Genomic DNA, 20,091 nt, shown 5'->3' on the forward strand with positions numbered 1-20,091 from the left:
CCTTGACTGTCCACTCGACAGCCTCTGCCCCGCTGCTGACCTTGACTGTCCACTGGGCAGCCTCTGCCCCGCTGCTGACCTTGACTGTCCACTTGTTACTCCCTCCACCCTTCCTGCAACCAGATGGTTTGTGCAGTTTTGAAAGGGTGACTAGCTCCCAGCATGCATGTACTGGCTGCCATTCTGCCCTGCAGTAGGGGTACACAGAGAAGCCATGCTGGACAACCAAGCCACATGCCATAGAGGAAGAAGGCCAACACTGTGAGCCAACCTGCTGGGAGGCTCCTTAGTGTGAGGCCTTCTGCCTTCAACTGAGAGGAATTCAGGCTTGGTGGGGCATAGATGCCCACTGTACCATGGGCTTGCATTAGCTGCTTATCTTGCAGGAACTGTGTTGGACCACCTTGTTGGGGAAGAGACCATGGCTGATTATCTCCTTTACACCCTCAACAGGCATGGGCTCTTTGGGTGAGTGGCAGTGGGTATGGGGGCTGTGGCTTCCTGCTTGCTCATGCTGTCTAGGTATGGTTTTACAAATATGTCATTAAGGGAATATATATATATATATATATATATATATATATATATATATAATTACAAGTGTGTGATTTGATAAGTTTTGATATATGACCACATCATATTGTCACCCAAGACAGCGGACATTCTGCTGGGTGTGGTGGTCCATGTCCCAGATCCTAGTACGTGTTATGCTGAGAGAGGGCATCATAAGCCAGGCTGGGCTGCATATGTAGCATGGCCCTTGTTCACTTTGTCACTTCCCTAAGCCCCTGTGGGTGAGTGGAGAAGATGAGAATTCTGTCAGTGATGTTGGACAGGTCGCCCCCCCCCCCATACTTCCCCTCCTGGGCAGCACCAGCATCCCGAGCCTCCCAGGCTCTACATTCCTTTTGATGGCCTGGCTCATTGTCTATCACCCAGACACCTACACTTAGTTTATCTGTTCACCCTGGTGGACATGGGGTGTGTGTAATTCTTGGCTGCTATAAAAAAAGCTTCTGGAAACATTTGTGTATAGGCTTAACTTGATGTGAGTTTCTACTCGTCTTGGGTAAAATGTAGGAGAATGTCTAAGCCACTCGGTAATGGTGAGCTTTAGCTTCCTACAGAACTGCTGAGCTGTTCTCCAGAGCATTGGACTGTACCATACACTACCTAGCAGAGAACAGGGGTCTACACTTTCCTGAATCCGTTTTACACTTGTGGCTAGTCTTTTATTTTTATTTTATACTTTTGGGTTTAATTATTTTATTTAATGTTTATGCATTTTGCCTTCCTTCCTGCCTGCATGTCTTTACAGCATATGCATGCAGCGCCTGTAGAGGAGGGCATCACATGTCCTAGACCTGGCATTATAGACCACTGTGAGCAGTCATGGGGATGCTGAGAGTCTAACCTAGGTCCTCCGCAAGAGCGACAAGCGCTCTTAGCCTCCAAGCCATCTCTCAGCCCTGGCCAGTCTTAACTTTAGCCTCTCAGTCTGCAGGGTTTGGTGCACACTCCTGTGTCCGTGGGGCTATCAATGTATCTTCTCTGGGAAAATGTCTATTAAATATTTTTCTCATTTAAAAATTTTATTTTGGGGCTGGAGAGATGGCTCAGCAGTTCAGAGCACGGACTGCTCTTCAAGAGGTCCTGAGTTCAATTCCCAGCAACCACATGGTGGCTCACAACCATCTGTAATGAGATCTGATGCCCCCTTCTGGTGTGGCACTGTACTCAGATACATTAAATAAATAAATCTTTTTTAAAAAGTGAAATAAAAATTTTATTTTATGTGTGTGGGTGTTTTACCTGGTGCCCATGGAGGCCAGAAAAGGGTGTTCAGTCCCCTGAAACTGGTATTACAGCCATCATGTGGACACTGGGAATTGAACCCAAGTTCTCTGGAAGCACAGTAAGTACTCTTAACCACTGAGCCATCTCTTCAGACCACCATCCCTTTTTGTTTTTGTTTTTTGAGACATGGTCTCTCTACATGGCCCAGACTGTTCACAAAAATCTGTTTGCCTCTGCCTCCTGCATTTGAGATTAAAGGCATGCACCACCATATTCGGCCTCCTCTGTTTCTGTCTCTCGATGCTGGGGATTGAACCTGGGGCTGAATATAGTAAGTGTGTGTTCTACTGCGGAGCTTCCTCCCAACCCATTTTCTTATCCTTAAGTTGCAGCACGAGGGATGAGGTCTACACAAAAGTTTCAGGAGCCTAGGCCTTGTCTTTTCTTCTGTTAACACTGTGTTCTTAGTTTTAGAAGTCTGACCTAGTAACACTGTACTTCATAATGGTGCTGCTTCATATCTAGAACTATGCCTAGCCTGAGGCCACAGAGTTTTGTTTTCTTCTTGGAGAGTGGCAACTTAGGTATCACATTTAGGTGTATGACCCACTTCTGCCATGTATCAACATATGCCTAGTGTATGGTGCAACTATGAAGTTCTTAGTTTTGCACATGGATGACTGGCTGTTCAGAAAATTTTGTTGAAAACTTTTCCTCACTAAATTGTCCTTCTGCCTTTGCTGGGAATCCATGCTGTCTGTCTGTCTGTCTGTCTGTGGACACTTCTGTACTGTCTTGGTGAGGGATTGGTCACTTTTGACTGGGTGCCAGGCATTTGAATTTTACACAGATAGGTGATGAGTCCTTACTTTTCTGTAAGATTCTGTGAGCCTTGTTCTGGAGCACTAAATTGCCTGAAAGTAATCTGCTCCTCCCAGGAACCCAGGAGCTGGCTCATCTGAGGTGTGGGTGAGTGTGACTCCTTCTCAGGCTTGGAGCCTCACAAGTCTGACCTGAGCTGTGGCCTTCCAGGTATGTGCAGCACTACGCCCTGGCCAACGCCTGTGACCAAATAGAGTGGGTGCTGAAGAACGTGGCTATCAAGCTGGGGAAGACACGGAAAGTGAAGGTTCTCACAGGCACAGGTGGGTGAGGCTGCATGGTATGGCACGAGGCCCTTGCTCTGTCTTCTTTTGGGGACAAGAGTAAGACACAGAAGAAAACCTATGGGCAGGGCACTGTGGAAATTTCTAGGGCAGAAGGACTTCGTAGTTTAGGCTTTGGAGGGTGGCACTAGCTCTGGACAGTGCTGGGTGGGTATGATGCCTGTGTTCTTCCTGAACATGCCCTGTTCCCTAGGTGTCAGGGGGTGCCTCTAGTGGTCTCTTAGGACTGGGCTGTCTTAGGGGCCCCTTTCTCATTAGATCCTCTGTCCTCAGGGAATGTCAATGTTATCCAGCCTGATTATGCCATGGCAGCCCGAGACTTCCTCCGGACCTTCCGCCGTGGCCTGTTGGGCCAGGTGATGCTGGACCGTGACATTATACCTGCTTGCTGATGACATTGACCCCTGGCTGGCTGGAGTATGGTCTGCTGCATAGTCCATGTGACTACAGCTAGAGTGTTTAATGCTTAGAACTGTTCCTCCAATTCAAAAGCTTTCTGTGCTGGTACCTGAGACTCAGGCCCCAGCTCCAAAGGGCGCTGTATTCTCTTGTCTATTAGAGCCTGGTCAGTCCTGGTTACTACCATCAGGCCCCAGGAGTACTGTGTATGTGGTTTGGTCAGGAGGTTTTCTCAGTCTCAAGTAAGAGAAGAATGCTATCTCAGAGGAGTCTAAGTTATAATCTGTAATAAAAAAAAAGGGTTAAAAGGCCCACTTTAAAAAAAAATCTCTCTCTGGCTTCTCTTATTTTACTTTATTTATTTTCTTGTCATTTTCAGACAAAGTTTCATCATGTGGCTTGGGCTGGTCTCAAACACATTCCTTCTGCCTTAGCCTCTTGAGTGCTGGGATTATACAGGTGTGTGCCATGACACCCGATTAAAAGACTTATTTTCTGATGGCGTTTTCATTGGCACTTAGTATGGTGAGCCCCTAAGTTAAATCTCCTTCTTCCAATGAATGCTGAGGATTGGTAGATTAGGGGGCTGGGGTTCCTAAGTCAGATTCTCAAATGTCTCAAAGTCCTGCAATGAGGGAAAAGACTGTTACCAGCAGAGGGCTTTATTTCACAACAAACTCTTCACTGATAAAGTGCACAGACATGGACAGGAGGTTTGCAGCAGTGAAGTCCAAGAATGTCATCTCCCCTTGCACTTCAGGACCTGTACCTCAGGAGGCCTTCTGCTGTAGCTCATCTTTGTACAGGCCAGAGGATCACTGGAAGGGGCTCACAGTCTAGCCATTGAAAACATGGTGGCTGCCAGGGCACTGCAGAGGGCATGTACCAGCATGGTTGACCTCCACATACCTGTAGGCACCTAGAAGATTTTGCTGCCAGCAGCTTGCTGACTAAAAAGAAAAGGCAAGGGGTTGATTGATACACATAGGAAGTGCTGTTGGTCCAGCTAGGCTGTCCCTGCTCAGGAGTTCTAGTCTCTTCTGTTCAGTATTGACCTGAGCTTTCCATAGTTGCTTGAACCAGTGCTTGGATGCTCAGCAGGCTCTCTGCTTCTCGTGGGTGGCTGATAGCAGGGGTAGCCTTCCACTCTTGCCTCTTGCTGTGGCTGCAGTATAATAAGTCTCTTCTGAGATTCTCCCTCAGCATCTATAGTTCCTGCTAGTGGAGAAGGTGTTGAAAGATGTGTGGCTGTGCCAGATGCTAAACACTCTGGAGAAGTCAGATTGGTGAATGTAAAATAATCATTAAAAGGTGATGTGTTCATAATGCCACAATGCCCAGAACTAGCACATGATACTCTGTGGTATGTGAAGGTCTGGTCCATATAGTCCAACCTCATGGGTGTTGGACAAGTTGAAGGGGCTCTGGTGGCTCTCCCTATACCAGACTTGATGCATCAGCACCTGCCTTTGAGGACCCTAGTGGGCTTGGCCCTTAGCTTGCTGGTCTTGGTGGTTTTGAGCTTGGTCTATTGGGGACATAGGAGCATCTGGGCTGACTGTGCCTATGAGCACCGGCAGTGAGAATAGAAGTTGCAGGGAGCCGCATCCTGCAACTTGTTGGTCAAGAAAATGCTTGGCTAGGGCCCTGCCAATAGCCTTGAAACCTGTACACTAACCAGAGGTATGCTGAGCTAGCACTGTATATGTTGACTGAGTCCCAAGACCCATCACTCCATTTGGCACAGATGTGCTAGTGGGCCCCTGGAACAGCAAGAAGCCAGTCTGCTTAAAGGTAGATTCTTGTGAGGATTATAGGGTAGCTCTCTGAGGCCACTCAGCACATCAGCTCTGTTCTCAGGGTGTATATGAATGGTCAGAAAGCTAGTAGCATTAACCCATGCTCACAACCTGCTGAGGCTGGTTCTTCGGTGTCTGCTAGCTTTGTTCTGGCAGCAGTGGGCCTGGAGAACTGCTGCCCCTTCCACTGTTCAGTTTGCCAGCTGTCAGTTGTACCATGCTCTGTCTCACCTCCCCCCGACCCCCAGGTCAATCCGTTTCCAGGGGAGGGGTCTCCCAACATGAAATGCTGCTATCCACTGGAACTATGGGAATGCAGTTTGGGTTATAAAGAAGCCCCCAGCAGGATTGGTATTATACCCAAGTGACCCTCACTCATGACCCTTAAGTTCAAACGGAATGGAATGTTTTTGAAAGTGGATTCAAAACCCCTACCCTCGGTGGATTTTAGGACCAAGTGGCTTCAAGTGGAAAACCCTTCTGACACAAGGTCTCTTAGGCAGTCTGCCAGGAAGAAATACACTACTTGGCTTTGATAGCATGTTGTAGGAGGACCACAGTGGGTGTCCTGGGATGGATATTCTACTGCTCTGGATGTTTTCTGAGCTATGACATCATTAGGACCTGCTCTGGGCAGGTGGTTAGCACCTGACATTTCTCACACTGCAGTCCAAGTGAATGCTCTCTTCATCAAATCGTTAGGTCCGGAGGGAAGTGGTTTTCCCCCTCGGCTTCCATGGGAGGCTCAAGGTCTTTGGGGGCTTTAGTGGCAGAATCAGACGGGCTCACCCAAGGATGGCCTCTTCTTAGTGGTCAGCATTGTTCATGTTCTCCTGTCAGGGTGGGCAAGCAGACAGGCATGCCTGCTTGGGCAGCTCAGGAGAGTGGAGGGCAGCCTGCCTCTCTGGTAGTAGAGCTGTTAGATCCTGCCAGAGTGGAAGACTGGGAGACTGGGATGGACAATCGAGTAACCGACATCCACAAATTGCAAGAGGCCTGTGGGCCCAGAATGGCCAGACTGTTGTCTGGGCTGGGGAATCATAGTCAGCAAAATGAAGTCACCCCCTGGGCAGGAGGCCATTAGGGTGGGCCCTAGGGGTCTTAAGACAGACTAGGAGCTAGACCTGGGATGGAGCTTAGCCTGGTCTAGGGCCGAAGCAGTTCTAGGGCACCAAGGGTACCGCCCAGTAGCAGACAAATACGTGGGCTGTGCACGGACCCTGAGCCGGAAGTCCAGGCCCAGTAGCTGTAGACTCCTCGGTCGGTCCCGTTGCCTCCCATTGCTCCGTTCTCATTGTCCTCCAGGCCTAGCTCTCCAGGCCCTGAGGTCCTCCTCCAGCCAGAGCGGGTGGCAAGGCCTGCAGCCACACCCGCTGCAGTCCCTGCTGCTGCCCCTGCAGCCGCCACACGCAGAGAGGAGCCGTAGCGGGGCGCCGGCCTTACGCGCACTCTTGATGCCCCGCGTGCACCTCCGCGCACCCCCCGGGCACTGCCTCGAGCGCCTCCGCGGCCGCCCTTGGCCGAACAGCTGTCACAGAGGAAGGCGGCGGCCAGCAGCAGAGCCCAGCACGTGGCAGCAGTCCAGTTCATCCTACTGGGCAGATCTGCGAGAAGAGGGTGGAAGGGGCTTCAGCTTCTGTACAGGGGTGGAGCTTGGCTTAGGACCAGGGCAAGAGGGTATCAGGGCCTGGGAATAGGCTCATCCGGACCCGGGGACACCTACAGCCTCTGGTTTTGTGGTAATTCGATAGAGGGCTCCCAGCATCTTGGAGGACAGTGGGCTCAGGGTTGGGGAAGGGGTTCTTTAACCTCCAGTACCAGGACTTTGGTTTTGGGTTCCTGCTGTATAACCGGGTGGAGGGGAAAGGGTTTAACAACAGGGCAGCCGTTTTTCTATTGTGGTAGGGTGGAGCTGGATCCCAGAATGGGGTTTGCGGAGCTCCTGCGGTGGGGCTCAGGCCTTGGGGGGGGGGGACAAAAATCCCCCGCTCTGCACACGAGTCTCTGGAAGGGACTGATTAGTGGATTAGGACTCTAGTTTGGAATCCTCAATACACCCAGATTATGGTTAGAATGGACGGCCTTGCGACTTTTGCTCTGGCATCTGGATCTCCTGATGCCTTACTAGATAGTCTTTTCAGCCAGAGGCTGTGGCTGAATGCGGTGGGCGAGGGCGGGGGTCAGAATCCAGATCAGTGATTCCTTGCAACGCAAACAACTAATGATGGGTGAACCGCCCAGCAGGCCCAGACCCTAGGTAATTACATCTCTTCCCCGCTCCAGCTCCACCCTTTTTGGGTTTGCCCAGGCCAGTAGCCTGGACAGGTAAACCGATCAGGATGGGTTCCTGCTGGCTGTGGACCAGCCATTTCGGTGGCGGCGGCGGCTCCATCCTCCTCAGGTCCTCTCTCCCCGCCCCCTCCCTCCCAGCATCACTGGGTTCATCCACCTCCCCTACTTACTGGTCACAAGCCTAGGTCCGATGAGCGATTTTGGGGCCGTGGCCGGCCAAGCGGAAAGCGGCAGCGAGGACCCTTTTCCTTAGGCAGAGCTCAGGACTGGATTTTGCTGAAGCCTCCGCCTGAAGATTAGGGGCGGGCAGCCGCGGAGGCTCAGCCCCGGGAGACGTGAAGGGAGGAGATACTGAAAGCTCAGAAAAGCACAGCCACAGCCCTTCTCATTGCCCGGCCCCCATCCTCGCTGCACTGCATACAGCATCCTCCTATCCCATCCCCCCCACCTCCCCACCCCCGCCACCCTCCAGCCTTGCCCAATCTCTCTTTTCCCTATGTCCACTAGCCCCAACCCCCAGGATATACAGTATGTTCTTGTTCCTGTAAGTCCAGCAGTTTTGCTCATGGCCTCTTCCTCTCCGTTCTCCCTACCTGCCCACCGAATCGATTCTTATGGTTCTTATGAATTATCTACCTCCTCTCCCATTCTTCTGATGGAACCTCAGCTCCACTTCTCTTTGCCAGCCATAAGGACCACTGGGCTGACTTTCCAGGCGTGTAGTGTAGGGCTTCCAACATCCTGCCAGATGGCCCTCTGGGAAGTTTGATTTACAGCCATGAGGATCCCAATAGCACTAGACCTTTGTTGATCTGACCTTCCTGAACCTTCTGAAAAGAGGCCTCAGGAGACCCAGCCCCTCCTTTATTTTCAAGCTGACTGGTCGCAGTGCTTCCCTGCCTTTGTAGGGTAAGTGTAACCTCAGCTTTAGACGGCCACAACGGCTTTCATCTGGGTCAGACTTGCTTTCCAAGGCCCAAGATACAGTCTGAGCGGTTGGGAGCTGCCCCGTCCTGGCTGAGGCCTGGTATGGAGCCTAATGGGTGGGGGCAAAACCTGGAGAGGAAGGGGGTGGTTACTGTATGGAGCTCTTCTCATCGAAGCCACTGTGCTTTTGAGCTTTTATTGCCAAGTTACAAGCACCCTCCTTCCCAGCCCAAAGGCTGGTGGATGTCCCCATTTAGTTTAGGCAGGGAGAGCTTCCAGGCGCCCTTCGCTTCCCTGCTTCATGTTAAAATGTGAAGGGCAAACATGGTGTCTTAGACATTCAAGGCTCACTGCAAAACAAAAGCATAAGGCAAAGGCATAAAAACCTAACCCAAGAGGTTTGAGGACCCAGAGGGAAACTTAAAACAGTAACAAGGTATAAAAACCTAACCCAAGAGCTTTGAGAACCCAGAGGGAAACTTACAACAGTAACACACACACACACACACACACACACACACACACACACACACACACACACACTCAGAATGACCAGAGCAGAGCAGACACTATGCTTATAACTAAAAAGAATACAGGCAACTAGAAAGGAATGTTCTGATCAAAACATTTTTGTTCCTGGAAAAAAGAAGAGATGCATTGAGTCACAAAGCCAAGGCTGTATCCTGCAAGAGCCAAAGACTGTGAAGGTAAAGGTTCTAACACTGGAGGGCTGTTCTAAAGAGAACAGAGGATCAGACTCAGTAGGAAACACAAGGCAGGGTCGTTTTCCACTGGGCCAGGCTGCAAGGTGCCCATGGAGGCAAGAATAGCATTTAGGACTTGATATTTTAATAGACACAGAAGCTCTTAAAATTTTAGCAAAAAAAAAAAAAAAATGCTGTTGGGGCATTAGGAAGTGTTCTTGCAGAGTCAAAATCTGCCAGCACATGCTCCTGCTTGATGGACTAAGGAAGAAAAAAAGCCATAATTGTCTCAGAAGAGGAAGACAAAACATTTGATCCTCCAACCCCATTTATAGGGGGTGCTAGAAAACTGACCTTGGAATTGAATTATTTACTTGAGATAGTAGTTAGAAACACTGCTCAATCACGAGGACCAGAGTTTAGTCCTCAGGATCTACATCAGGCAGCTCACAATCTCCTGTAACTCCAGCTCTGAGGGATCTAACTCCCTCTTCTGGCCTCTATGGGCATTTGCACACATATGTACACATATACACTTGCATGTATACACACACACACACACACACACACACACACACACACACCACAAATAAATTATCTTAAAGAAAGGGGAAGGGGAATGTTCTGATTTTTTTTTCTAAAAAGAGGACAGGGTTCTCATTCTTTCAGGGGTCAGTCATATGGAGAGCAATGAAAGATGCTGTCCTCTGCTGACCAGCCCTTCTGAGGCCACCTGGGCTCATATCATCTGGTGAGAGTGGAGGTTGTGTGGGCTGGGTGCTGTTTATCTTAACTGTTTGACCTTGGTTGTATTTGCTTACTAACTAGAGCTTCTGTCAGCTGCCCTGCATTCCAGGATAGGGCAGACTACAAACTGCACCAGATGGTCCTAGTTTTCTGCATCTTCAAATGCCTGTCTGTGGGGTGGGGAAGCCCCATGTGGATGCAGCCTTTTGAACATGTCCCACCCTTCAAGGCCTCCAGTTTCCCACAACTTAGCTCTCTATCTAGTGACATAAAGTGCCCCTACTCCTCTGGGAGCTCTTTTAGTAACTTCCCTGATTGACGGCTCCAACCCAGAAGTGACTGCCATTTCTCTCTTTAACTTAAAGTAACTCCCCACCTTGTGGAACTCTGCTTGTAATTCAGCTTTTCCTCTGGAGCTAGACAAGCCCTCCAGAGTGGCACTCTATGTCCAAGCCAACCTTTTTTTGGAGTTCTTGGAGATGGGATAATAATGCCAAGGACTTTTGACTGCTAAAGTGGCACTCAGTCCCACCTCAGATGGCTTCTCACCACTGCATCATGTTGTGTATGCTGTTCAGACCCAGCAGTCCCTAATTTGAGTTAGACTGCAGTTCTGCTCAGCACTAACCAGTGTTAATCGTTTTTGGTCTCTCTCTCTCTCTCTCTCTCTCTCTCTCTCTCTCTCTCTCTCTCTCTCTCTCTCTCTAAGAAGGACTGTGCTCACATTTCCTGGGGTTCAGGGAGTATTTCCTGATAGGTTATTTCTTCCATGCTGGTGAAATGAGCCAATTTAAGCCAAATTAAATTGTATTAAAGGCAGGTTTATTGGGAAACTGCTCTTGGGCAAGTTCACTGGTCCTAGCGATTGAGACCAGAGAAGTCACCATGGGGAAAGGTGGATGAGGGAGAAGAGAAAGAGAAAGGGTACGGTTAGAGGAGAGAGGCAAGGCTAGGCAGGCAAGGGGAGAGGGGAGGGGAGGAGTGAAGAGAGGGGAGAGGAAAGGGGAGGGGAGGGAGAAGAGAAAGGGGAGGGGGAGGGAGAGAGAGAGAGAGAGAGAGAGAGAGAGAGAGAGAGAGAGAGAGAGGATATATATCAGGATTATATAGGAAGGAGCCTCTAGGGGAAGGGCAGCCAGCTCCTGGGCTGGAAAGTTCAAGGTTGGGGGCAGGGTATGCCAGTCAGGGACTGAGGGATGCTGGGAGAACCTGGAGGTGAGGTCTGCTTTGGTAAAATATGCACTTCAGTCCCTTGTTCTGGGTCTGAAACCAAGCATTCCCCATGTGGAGTGGTCTTTCTCCATGCTTTGGTGCCTAAATTATTCTTAGAAACTCCAGTGCGTGCCTGCCAACCTCTCCCGAGGGTGTCTGTTTTTCAGCTGTCCTGTCCTGTCCTTAGAGGTGACAGCTACTGGTGCTGTTGGTCCATCTTCTCTGGACACTGCTAAGAACTTCATGTATCTTTGACTCACATGTTCCTGGAAGGTTCCATTTCCTGCGTGGAACTCATTGTGTAGATCAGCCTAGCCTTGAGTTTATAGAGATCCACTTGCTTCTGCCTCTCAAGTGCTGGGATTAAAGGTTGTGTCCCTACGCCCAGTTTGTCCTGTGAATTTTAATGCCACCTCAAGAGTAAGACTGTCCTGCATTCATCAGCCCTTCCCAGGATGTCTTTAGACGCACTTGGTAGAAGCTGAGTTGTTCCCATTTGTTTGTATCCTAATCCCAAACACCTGAGAATGTGGCTGTGTTTCATAATAGCATCCTCATTTAAGGAAGTAACAGGGTCATAAGAACCATGATCCAAGGAGATGATGTGTACAGAGAGAAGAACCAACATGTGAGGATATGGCATCCTTAAGGCAAGAAAGGGGGCCTTGGAGGACCCCACCTGCCAAATTAAAGTGAAATATTAATTTTTGTTGTTTAAATGACCTTGTTCATGGCATTTTAAAATGGTACTATCAAGCTAATAAAGAATCCAAGAGATTCCGAAGACGACAAGGAAAGGCCTAGAACACCCAAGAAAACTTCCAGAAAGCCAAGGAAGATACTAAGGCTCGGGCTGGAACAATGACTCAGCAGCCAATAGCATCTGCTGCTCTTGCAGAGGACCCTGCATCAGTTTCCAGCACCCATGTAGCCAGGCAGCTCACAACCATCTCTAACTCCAGTTCTAGGCACCCTCTTTTGGCCTCTGTGGGCACCAAACACTCACATGGATATACATATATACAGGCAAAATCCACACACATATAAAAGTAAATAAATCTTAAAGATATTAGGAAACTGCAAATGGCAGTAAAAAGAACACAGTCCCATCTGGGTAAGGGACAGATAGGAGACCCAGGACACGACTCACAGACTCCTTGCCCACTGTGCTTCTGCATCTCCTATGATTCTTTTATGCTTTGTGTGCATGTGTTCATGAGTGTGCAGGTACACATGTGTATGCAGGTGAGTATGTGTGCATGTTCGTGTACGTGTGTGTGTAGGTCAGATAAAAACCTCAGGTGTTCTTTGGGAGTCATAGTTTTGTTTTTGAGACAGGGTCTCTCACTGTCCTAGAGCTTGCCAAGTAGTAGCCAGGCTGGTTGACAAGTGAGTCGCAGGTGCGTGCCTGTCTCTACCTCCCCAGCACTGAGATTATAGGCATGTATTACCATGCTTGGCTTTTTTTTTTTTTTAAATGTGGGTTTTAGGGATGAAATTTATGTGTTTGCAAGGCAGGTACCTTGCTGACTAAGCAGCCCAACCAGCCCCATTGAGGTTCTAGTAATTAAGCTGGCACATGTAAACAAATGTTCCCCAGAGTTCAGCAGGCTCCTTTAGCAAATTAGCAGTACCGAAGTAAGGGATCATGGAAAGCCCCACATGTAGTTGCTTCATGAGAAATACAGATAATACAGATAAATACATCAGAAACTCCCAGGGCTTGGAGCTGGCCTCTGACGTACGTGGGGCTGTCAGGCATTCAGCTGAGACATGTAGGAATGGAGCTAACTCCAAGCAGTCAGTGTCAGAGTTTAACTGAATCAGAAGACTCCACCTTGTATTAGCTGCAGAACTGCTTGATTGGTGAATGGGGATACTACTCTACACATGTGGTCACAAGTGCATTTTGTGATGATTGATCATTATGAGAGTTTTTTCTTTTTATTTACTTTCTTTTTCTTGTTTCTTTTTTACCTAGAAAAAGAACAAATTCGTAGAATGAACAAAATAAAACCAAACACTCCCCCTCCCCCCCAAAAAAAATCCAGACATAGTTGAAGAGAGACTTAGGAACCTGGAAGACTTGGGGGGAAAGTCCAGAAAGGGAGTCTATAGTTCAGAATGTGAGGCAACAGGGACTGTAGTAAGAAGGTCTGACACACACGTAGTTTTGGAGCAAGCAAAGAGGAAATGAAGGCAGTGTTTGAGAAAGGCTGGGCTGATATATTTCACAAATTGATGACGGTGTGAGCCACGAGTTCTGGAAGCATTGCAGACACCAAAGGCAGCAGATACAAAGAGAAACACACGGAAGACACTTGCAAACCAGGCAGGAAAAGCTCAAAGCTTATGGAAGTGGAGGACACACAAGTTACCGACAAAGCATAAACAGGGTGACTGCTGAGTTCTTAACAGAGCTTCTGGTGTGGCAGAAGTGTGCTTTGTGCAGTCCCTGCCTGGACCACAGGTCAGGAGTAGAGAGAGAGTGGTTGTGGGATGCTTGGGGGCACTGTGTATTTGAATGCTGACTTCTGTACCCAGAGACCTGGGTGCAGTCTGAATTTTGGTGTTGTTATCATTATGAAGCATCTCCTGACTCATTTTGTTAACCATTGTTCTCCATCATCTTCTGATTGGCCAATAAAGAGCCAATTAGTCTATAGTTGGGCAGAGGAGGAAAAGGCAGGACTGTGAGCCCAGAGAAAGCCACAGAGAGGGTCTCAGTGAGTAGCCATCAGGACACAGATAAAGAAGGAGGCCAGGGTAAAACCAAGATGGCCAAGATGGCCACCTGTCTGGGAAGTGGCTGGGAAGTAGTCTACGGGCAGCAGAGTCAGGTTAGAATAGATCAGAATCTGCCCAGCTATGGGGCCTGAAGCTCATCAATAAGTACAAAGTCGCTGTGCCATTATTCAGGAACAAGGGAGGGCGTAAAAACAACCCTGCACTTTCACAGTCAGTAGATGAAAAGGCAGCACGGGAACAAAGTGTGCATCACACAGACACCGAAAGGAAGATGACATGGCTGTATTAAACCAAAGCAGAATCCAGGTTTGCAGTGTTGAGGCAGACATCAGTGCCAGAGATGGAGGGGTGCTTCTTAATGATTACATTTATGAGTTATTATGTTTATGAGTTATGGTTACATTTATGAGTGACAAGACAATCCTAAATATACATGCACCTTGATGGAATGTCACAAGTACAAGGTAAAACATTAAGGCACAGGCTGTAAAAACAACACAGAATATTTGCACAGACTTGAAGTATCTGTTAAACGCTTCCAAAGACACAAGTGAAACTCGCCATTCTAGGTGACTGTCGTGAAGAAAAGGACAACCACAAAACCAAGAAAGAACTTGTCCTGGATAACAGTGACAGCCACCAGGAAGGGAAATGCTTGCACTACGGGTTCTGTCTTGATGCCTCACAAAATTAAGCAAACGCAGGCGTGTGCATGTCCCTTACTCGTCGGACCCTCTGAGCTTCACACGAGAGCATGTTATAAGCCATCCTTGCTTTTGTGAGAAGGGGGCATACTCAATGGTGCTGCCTGGACTTGCTGGAATCCTTCCACCTGACTCAAGAGTCCTTGATCTCTCCTCTGAGCTGACTGTCTTAGGGTCTAAGCTCAGAAGATGAGATGTCATGGGAAGAAGGCCAACCCCAGAGCCTCAGAAGTGAGGTTTGCAAGACTGGTCAGGGAAAGGGCATAAAGTGCCAATCCTCAGAGCTGAGGGAAGTGGTGTTAGACAGGGAGCTGCCTGGGGATTCAGCTTCAGTAGAGACTGAACATTTCTGTACAAAGGGCCTGCCTGGGCTGCTAATAAAAGCAGCTGTCCCTGGGTCGGGGCTGAGTTTTCTGGTAGAGTCTAGAGTCTCTAGATCTTGGTCACTTCTTGTTTGATGCTGGCTAATAGTCACATGTGCCTTTGGATATTCTAACTTGTGGGGGAAGGAGGGACTTGTCGGCATGGACGAGGAAGAGCACAGCCCCCGTTGGCTGGTGGGGCATCTCTGTGAGCTGAGCAGAGGGACCCACAGTTCCAGCAACTGGCATTCAGGGGAACCTGAGGGGCTGCAGGAGCTTGGTAAGTGCCTCTCTGATGTCACGGTTCCGCAGGCAGTAGATTATAGGGTTCAGCAGGGGGGTCACCACCGAGTAAATCACAGATACCAGCTTGTTGAGGTCGAAGGAGCTTATGGCATGAGGCCGGGCATACATGAAAGTGGTGGTGGTGTAGAAGATCAAGACCACCACCAAGTGAGAGGCACAGGTGGAGAAGGCCTTCCTGCGGCCTGCCCCTCCTGGAATCCTCAGGACAGTGGCAATGATGCGGGCATAGGAGACTGAAGTCACTATCAGAGAGGTTGCAAGTACTGCTAGAGCTGCCACAAAGTCCAGCATTTCAATGGCAGCGGTGTCTGTGCAGGATAGTTGCAGCAGAGGTGAGACATCACAGAAGAAGTGGTTGAGGGCATTGGGGCCACAGAACCTGAGGCGGGAGATGAGAGCTGTGGACACAAAGGAGGCCAAGAAGCCCCCAAGCCAGGCACTAAGAGCTAGATGCAGGCACAGCTTTGAATCCATGATGACTGGGTAGTGCAGTGGGCGGCAGATGGCCAGGTACCGGTCACAGGCCATAGTGGACAGTAAGAAACACTCAGAGGAGCCCAGCGAAAGGAAGAGGAACAGCTGGGTGAGGCACCCTGAGAAGGAGATGGTTTTTGCCCCTGCTAGGAGGCCAGCAAGCAGCTTGGGCACTGTGACTGTGGTGTAGAGGGTCTCGAGCACAGACAGATTGGCTAGGAAGAAGTACATGGGTATGTGTAGCTGCCGGCTAGCACTGATGGTGCCCACAATGACCAGGTTCTCTAGGACAGTCACCACATAGATGATGAGGAATAACCCAAATAGCAGCCCTTGTAGATGGCACAGCTCTGGGAAACCCAGAAGAACAAACTCTGTCACCAAAGTGTTGTTGCTACGGTTGCTCATGGTCCTTTCTAGCTGGAAAGGCTACTACTGAGCACCCTGGAACAATTGCCCTCAAGTGCCCCGTGTGATAGGCCCAGGTCACTGTTTTATTGGTCAGATCTGTTGGAGGCCCTGCTGAAGTCTCAAAGGCAAGTGCTGCCACACTGTCCCAGGACCAAGGGACATCTCTGCTGGGGCTCCCAGGGCAGGTCAGCCTTGTTTGCAGGGATGGGTCAGAGAAAATTCTCACTGTGCACTTTCAGGATATGCTACAGTTCTCTCTTCATTTCCATCTTGAAACTCACTTCCACATCTACCAAGGGCTGACACCTGAGCAATGGGGTCTCTGAACATCAGTATGAGCAGGAACACCCCTCTTATTACACATTTGTGAATATGTGTAACCCTCCTTGACCTAATACACAGGCATATGCTTTCCAGCTGCATACACATACATACATACATACATACATACATACATACATACATACATACGTACTGGGAATGTGCATACACACACATACATACATGCACACACAAGCTCATACCATGTGACATGCTCACATACAGTTCTAGAAAAACTTGCTTGGCCTCATGTGCTGCCCAGAGACCATAGGGCCTGGCTTTTGTCTGCTATCCTGTCTGAAGACTCAGGTACCTTGGTGGGTTCATGCTTTTTCCTGTGGCCAGGGGATCCCTCATGGCCCAGGAGGGTCAGAGTGAAAGGCCATGCTTCCACTAGACACAGGGCCACCAAATGGAGGTTGCAGAGGGGAGATCGCTCACTCTACTTTATAATCGTGTCTCCTTTCCTTTCTCCTCTCCCGTTCTCTTCTCCCCGAGACAGCATCTGTAGCCAAGGTGGACAGCAGACTCAGTACCTTCCAACATCAACCTCCTGAGTACTGGGGTTACAGGTGTGTGATTGACTGACTTCACCTCCACATTTGATGTGCTAAATTGGCCCAGACACTGGTGAGTCAGAATTCATTCCCCCCACCCTGTGTTTCCCAAGGAGCAAATTTACTGTTGGAGAATGAGTGGAAAGTGTTGTCACCAATTCTCAAGTGAAATATGCAGCTTGGGAATTTCCCGTAGAGACATCTCTGTAGGAGTCTGAGGGCAGATGGGAAGATCTGGAACAGAAGCAGTAGACTTCATGGTTCCCTTGGCCCATTATGGAAGGGGCACAGCCCCAGTCCCTCGATCACATCTAGCACCAGGCTCTCTGTTCCTGGACAGGATACAGCGATTGCTGGATGAGTGTAGTTTTCACGAACTGAGCAGCTCTCGCCACAATTGGTTCTTTTATTTCCTGGGTCGGGCAGTTGGTTCTTCTGGTATGGTGAATTCACTAATAGCGGGCAATGGCCCCTGGTGGGTGCACTGGAGCCTGTGGTCATGCTGATCTAATCTCCACTGCTCAGGGTCCTTGGTAATCCCAGCTGAGCTGGGGAGGATCCTGAGGGCTGTCACCATGGAAACGGAGTGGGTCACCAAAACAAGAAGGGGTTCTTGCTAGCTCGAGGTGAAAGTCTTTCAGCCTAATCCCCTGCATGCTGGATTCAGAGTACGGGGTACCATGAAAGACAGGCAGCCTAGCACAGGATGGATGCCACCCCTGCCCCGGGGCTGGGACCTCCAGTTCCCAGGCTTGTGGCAGCAGATGAGGGTCCCTGGAAGGTACTGCTTTGCCTGAACCCTTTGTTTCACATTCTCAGCAAGCCAGGCAGCATCCCTGCAGCATCTCCGCCTGTCTCTAGCTACAGGTCTTGGGGAAGTGCTCCTTATCTCGTAGGGCCTGCTGCTCTGGGCCTCCATTATCTTTATGGGCTCCTTAGTGGCCTAGCTCTCCCCAGGCCTGAGGACCGGAATTGTTCTCAGGACAATTTGTGGAGTTCTGTGGAGATTTCTGCAGGCCCAAGGGGAATTGTGCTCAGCTGGGAAGTCTCCTGTCTTCTCCTCAGCCCCAGGCTTCCCACAGGGTCCTCTGTTCCAGAGTTGGCTGAGAATCAAGAAGCTTTTCCATCAGATTTCAGAGCCCCTTTCATTTTTTTCCTCAGTACTGACATCTGTCCATGCTTTCATTTTATGAAGCGATAGGAAGAACAATCAACACAGGAGAAGAAAAGTGCAAAATGACCCCAGCTCCCTACCCCAGTCCCCTTCCTCTCAGAGGGACACTCACTGATTGGCATGATTGACCTGTCCCCAGCACAAGGCCGGGCTTTGCGTGCACTTGAAGGATATGGCAGAGGGCGTTACTTTGTCTTGTCTCTCAGTTCTTGCTTTTTGTTGTCTCTCCTCCTGGGCCACTCCGACTGACCCTGTGTGCTGTCCCAGGTGTGACCATAGCACACTCACTTGGGCTGTTTCCAGTCTTTGACTGTTAGGGAGAGCACGGGGTGACATTTCAGCACATAGATCTTGTTTGCAGTCTGAAAGTTGCTCTTGGATCCAGACCTGAGAAAGAGGATATCGGAGTTGGACTTGGAAGTTCTGCAAGAAGGTATGAGTCTTTTCTCAGAGTGACCACATCAACTATACATCTGCTATTGGTCCTTGCCCAGATGGCATGGCCAAGTTCTGAATCTTTGCCAAGTCAGTGGCTATCAAGTATCTCACTGTTTTGGGGCTGGAGAGCTGGCTCAATGGTTAAGAGCACTGGTTACTCTTGCAGAGGACCTGGGTTCAGGTCCCAGTGCCCACATCGTGGCTGACAGCTGCAACTCCAGTTCCAGGGAATCAAATGCCCATAACTGACCCACCCTTCTGGGTGGCTAACATGTGGTGCATATACATATGTGCAGAAAAATAATCTCTTATATGTGAAATAAAGCAAATAAATCTAAAAAGTATTGTGGGAACAGACATTGGAAAGTGGGGGAAAATGGAGATGGAGCCAATGAAGATGCCAGGGATTTAGACTCTGGAGACCAGCATCAGAGTGCAGATCTAACATGATTGTTTATTTTATAAGTTTTTTTAGTTAATTAGGGTTTCTTTATGCATTCAAAGGCAAATTGGGGCGCAACCAGTGTTGTTTAGCAGAATCTAACTCGCCAGTCTGTGGTCTGTCCATGAGCCTGTAGGAGAGGGCCCAATCCCCTGGGGAGGTTCCATGATGACTCTCTGGCCCACTTCTTCCTCCACCAGATTATCCCCGCATCCCCCACCAAATGTTTTAAAGTGCATCTCATTGTGGTGATTTGTAAAGCATCATGGTTTTGGCTTCTGTATGACGCTCACCTTTTGCCATTGTCCCCAGTGCTGTGTGCTGTCACTTGCTCACCAGTGGCTAAGTGTGTGTTTCATGCTTTCCAAGGCCCTCTTTAAAGTGTATTAGTTTATTTTTCTTGTCTCTAGGATCAAATATCTGACAAAACAAAACCTAAGGAGGGAAGAGCCTCTTCTGGCCATTCGCAGGGATGTAGTCCATTATGGAGGGGAGTCACGATGGCAGGAGCAGCTTGGACATTGGCACAGGCAAGGAAGCTCACCAGCTTTCTCTTGTTTCCCCTTTGACTTAGTTTGTAACCAGAGCTCATTGGATGGCACCACCTACATTGGGGGTGGATCTTCTCCTCTCAGTTAAACTTCCTTGGAAAGATGTAGGAAAACACACTTAGAGGTTTGTCTTCTAGGGGATTCTAAGTGCAGTTGTAATGTTCTAATGTTCTAATGTTCTCTAGAGGAACAGGACCAAGGAGTGAATATGTATATATTTATATATCATAAGTCAACTTAAAGATAGTAACAATAACTGAATCACACTTGAAAGCTGAGAAGTTAGTTTCTCAGTCTTTGAGGCTGGTAGCCCTCTGCTGCCAGAGTAGTCCTGCAATAGCTGTCTCTCACTGTGTAAGTGTTTGTGTGTGTATATGTGTGTGTGTGTGTGTGTGTGTGTGTGTGTGTGCGCATGCGTGTAAACCAGTAGTTAGTTGTTCTACAAGGCAGGTGCCTTAGTAGTTCTTTTTTTTTTTTTAATTATTATTTTCTTTATTTACATTTCAAATGCTATCCCGAAAGTTTCCCATACCCCTCCCCCCACCTCTGTTCCCCTACCCACC

At 49.0% G+C, this 20,091-nt stretch overlaps 3 protein-coding genes across 4 annotated transcripts in view; 1 reads left to right on the forward strand and 2 right to left on the reverse strand.

The window, feature by feature from the left end:
• Window positions 1-3,860, forward strand: part of Mtg1 (mitochondrial ribosome associated GTPase 1) — a 13,488-nt gene extending 9,628 nt beyond the window's left edge. Inside the window, exons 9-11 of one of the 2 annotated variants that reach the window (XM_021215778.1) lie at window positions 387-468; window positions 2,830-2,942; window positions 3,237-3,860. In XM_021215778.1, the coding sequence (XP_021071437.1) occupies window positions 387-468; window positions 2,830-2,942; window positions 3,237-3,355 (314 nt within the window). In that variant the 3' untranslated portion in view covers window positions 3,356-3,860. The remainder of the gene's footprint in view (window positions 1-386; window positions 469-2,829; window positions 2,943-3,236) is intronic. The other variant, XM_029547964.1, reaches the window with a different exon arrangement.
• Sprn (shadow of prion protein) lies at window positions 3,698-7,828 on the reverse strand. The gene is made up of 2 exons (XM_021186916.2): window positions 7,624-7,828; window positions 3,698-6,765 (listed from the first exon to the last, which is right to left on the reverse strand). The coding sequence occupies exon 2, from the start codon at window positions 6,749-6,751 to the stop codon at window positions 6,308-6,310; it is 444 nt and encodes a 147-aa protein (XP_021042575.1). The 5' UTR covers window positions 6,752-6,765; window positions 7,624-7,828; the 3' UTR covers window positions 3,698-6,307.
• Window positions 7,829-15,038: 7,210 nt separating this feature from the next.
• Window positions 15,039-16,102, reverse strand: LOC110313089 (olfactory receptor 226-like). Its single transcript, XM_021187131.1, has one exon. It carries the CDS (start codon window positions 16,040-16,042, stop codon window positions 15,104-15,106), a length of 939 nt encoding a protein of 312 aa, XP_021042790.1. The 5' UTR covers window positions 16,043-16,102; the 3' UTR covers window positions 15,039-15,103.
• Between the last annotated feature and the right edge of the window lie 3,989 nt (window positions 16,103-20,091).

The sequence above is a fragment of the Mus pahari genome, chromosome 1 (assembly GCF_900095145.1).
Source record: "Mus pahari chromosome 1, PAHARI_EIJ_v1.1, whole genome shotgun sequence".
Classification (NCBI taxonomy): domain Eukaryota; kingdom Metazoa; phylum Chordata; class Mammalia; order Rodentia; family Muridae; genus Mus; species Mus pahari.

Excerpts from the sequence above, each read along its gene's own strand:
- Sprn (XM_021186916.2), bottom strand. The coding sequence starts at position 6,751 with ATGAACTGGACTGCTGCCACGTGCTGGGCTCTGCTGCTGGCCGCCGCC.
- LOC110313089 (XM_021187131.1), bottom strand. The coding sequence starts at position 16,042 with ATGAGCAACCGTAGCAACAACACTTTGGTGACAGAGTTTGTTCTTCTG.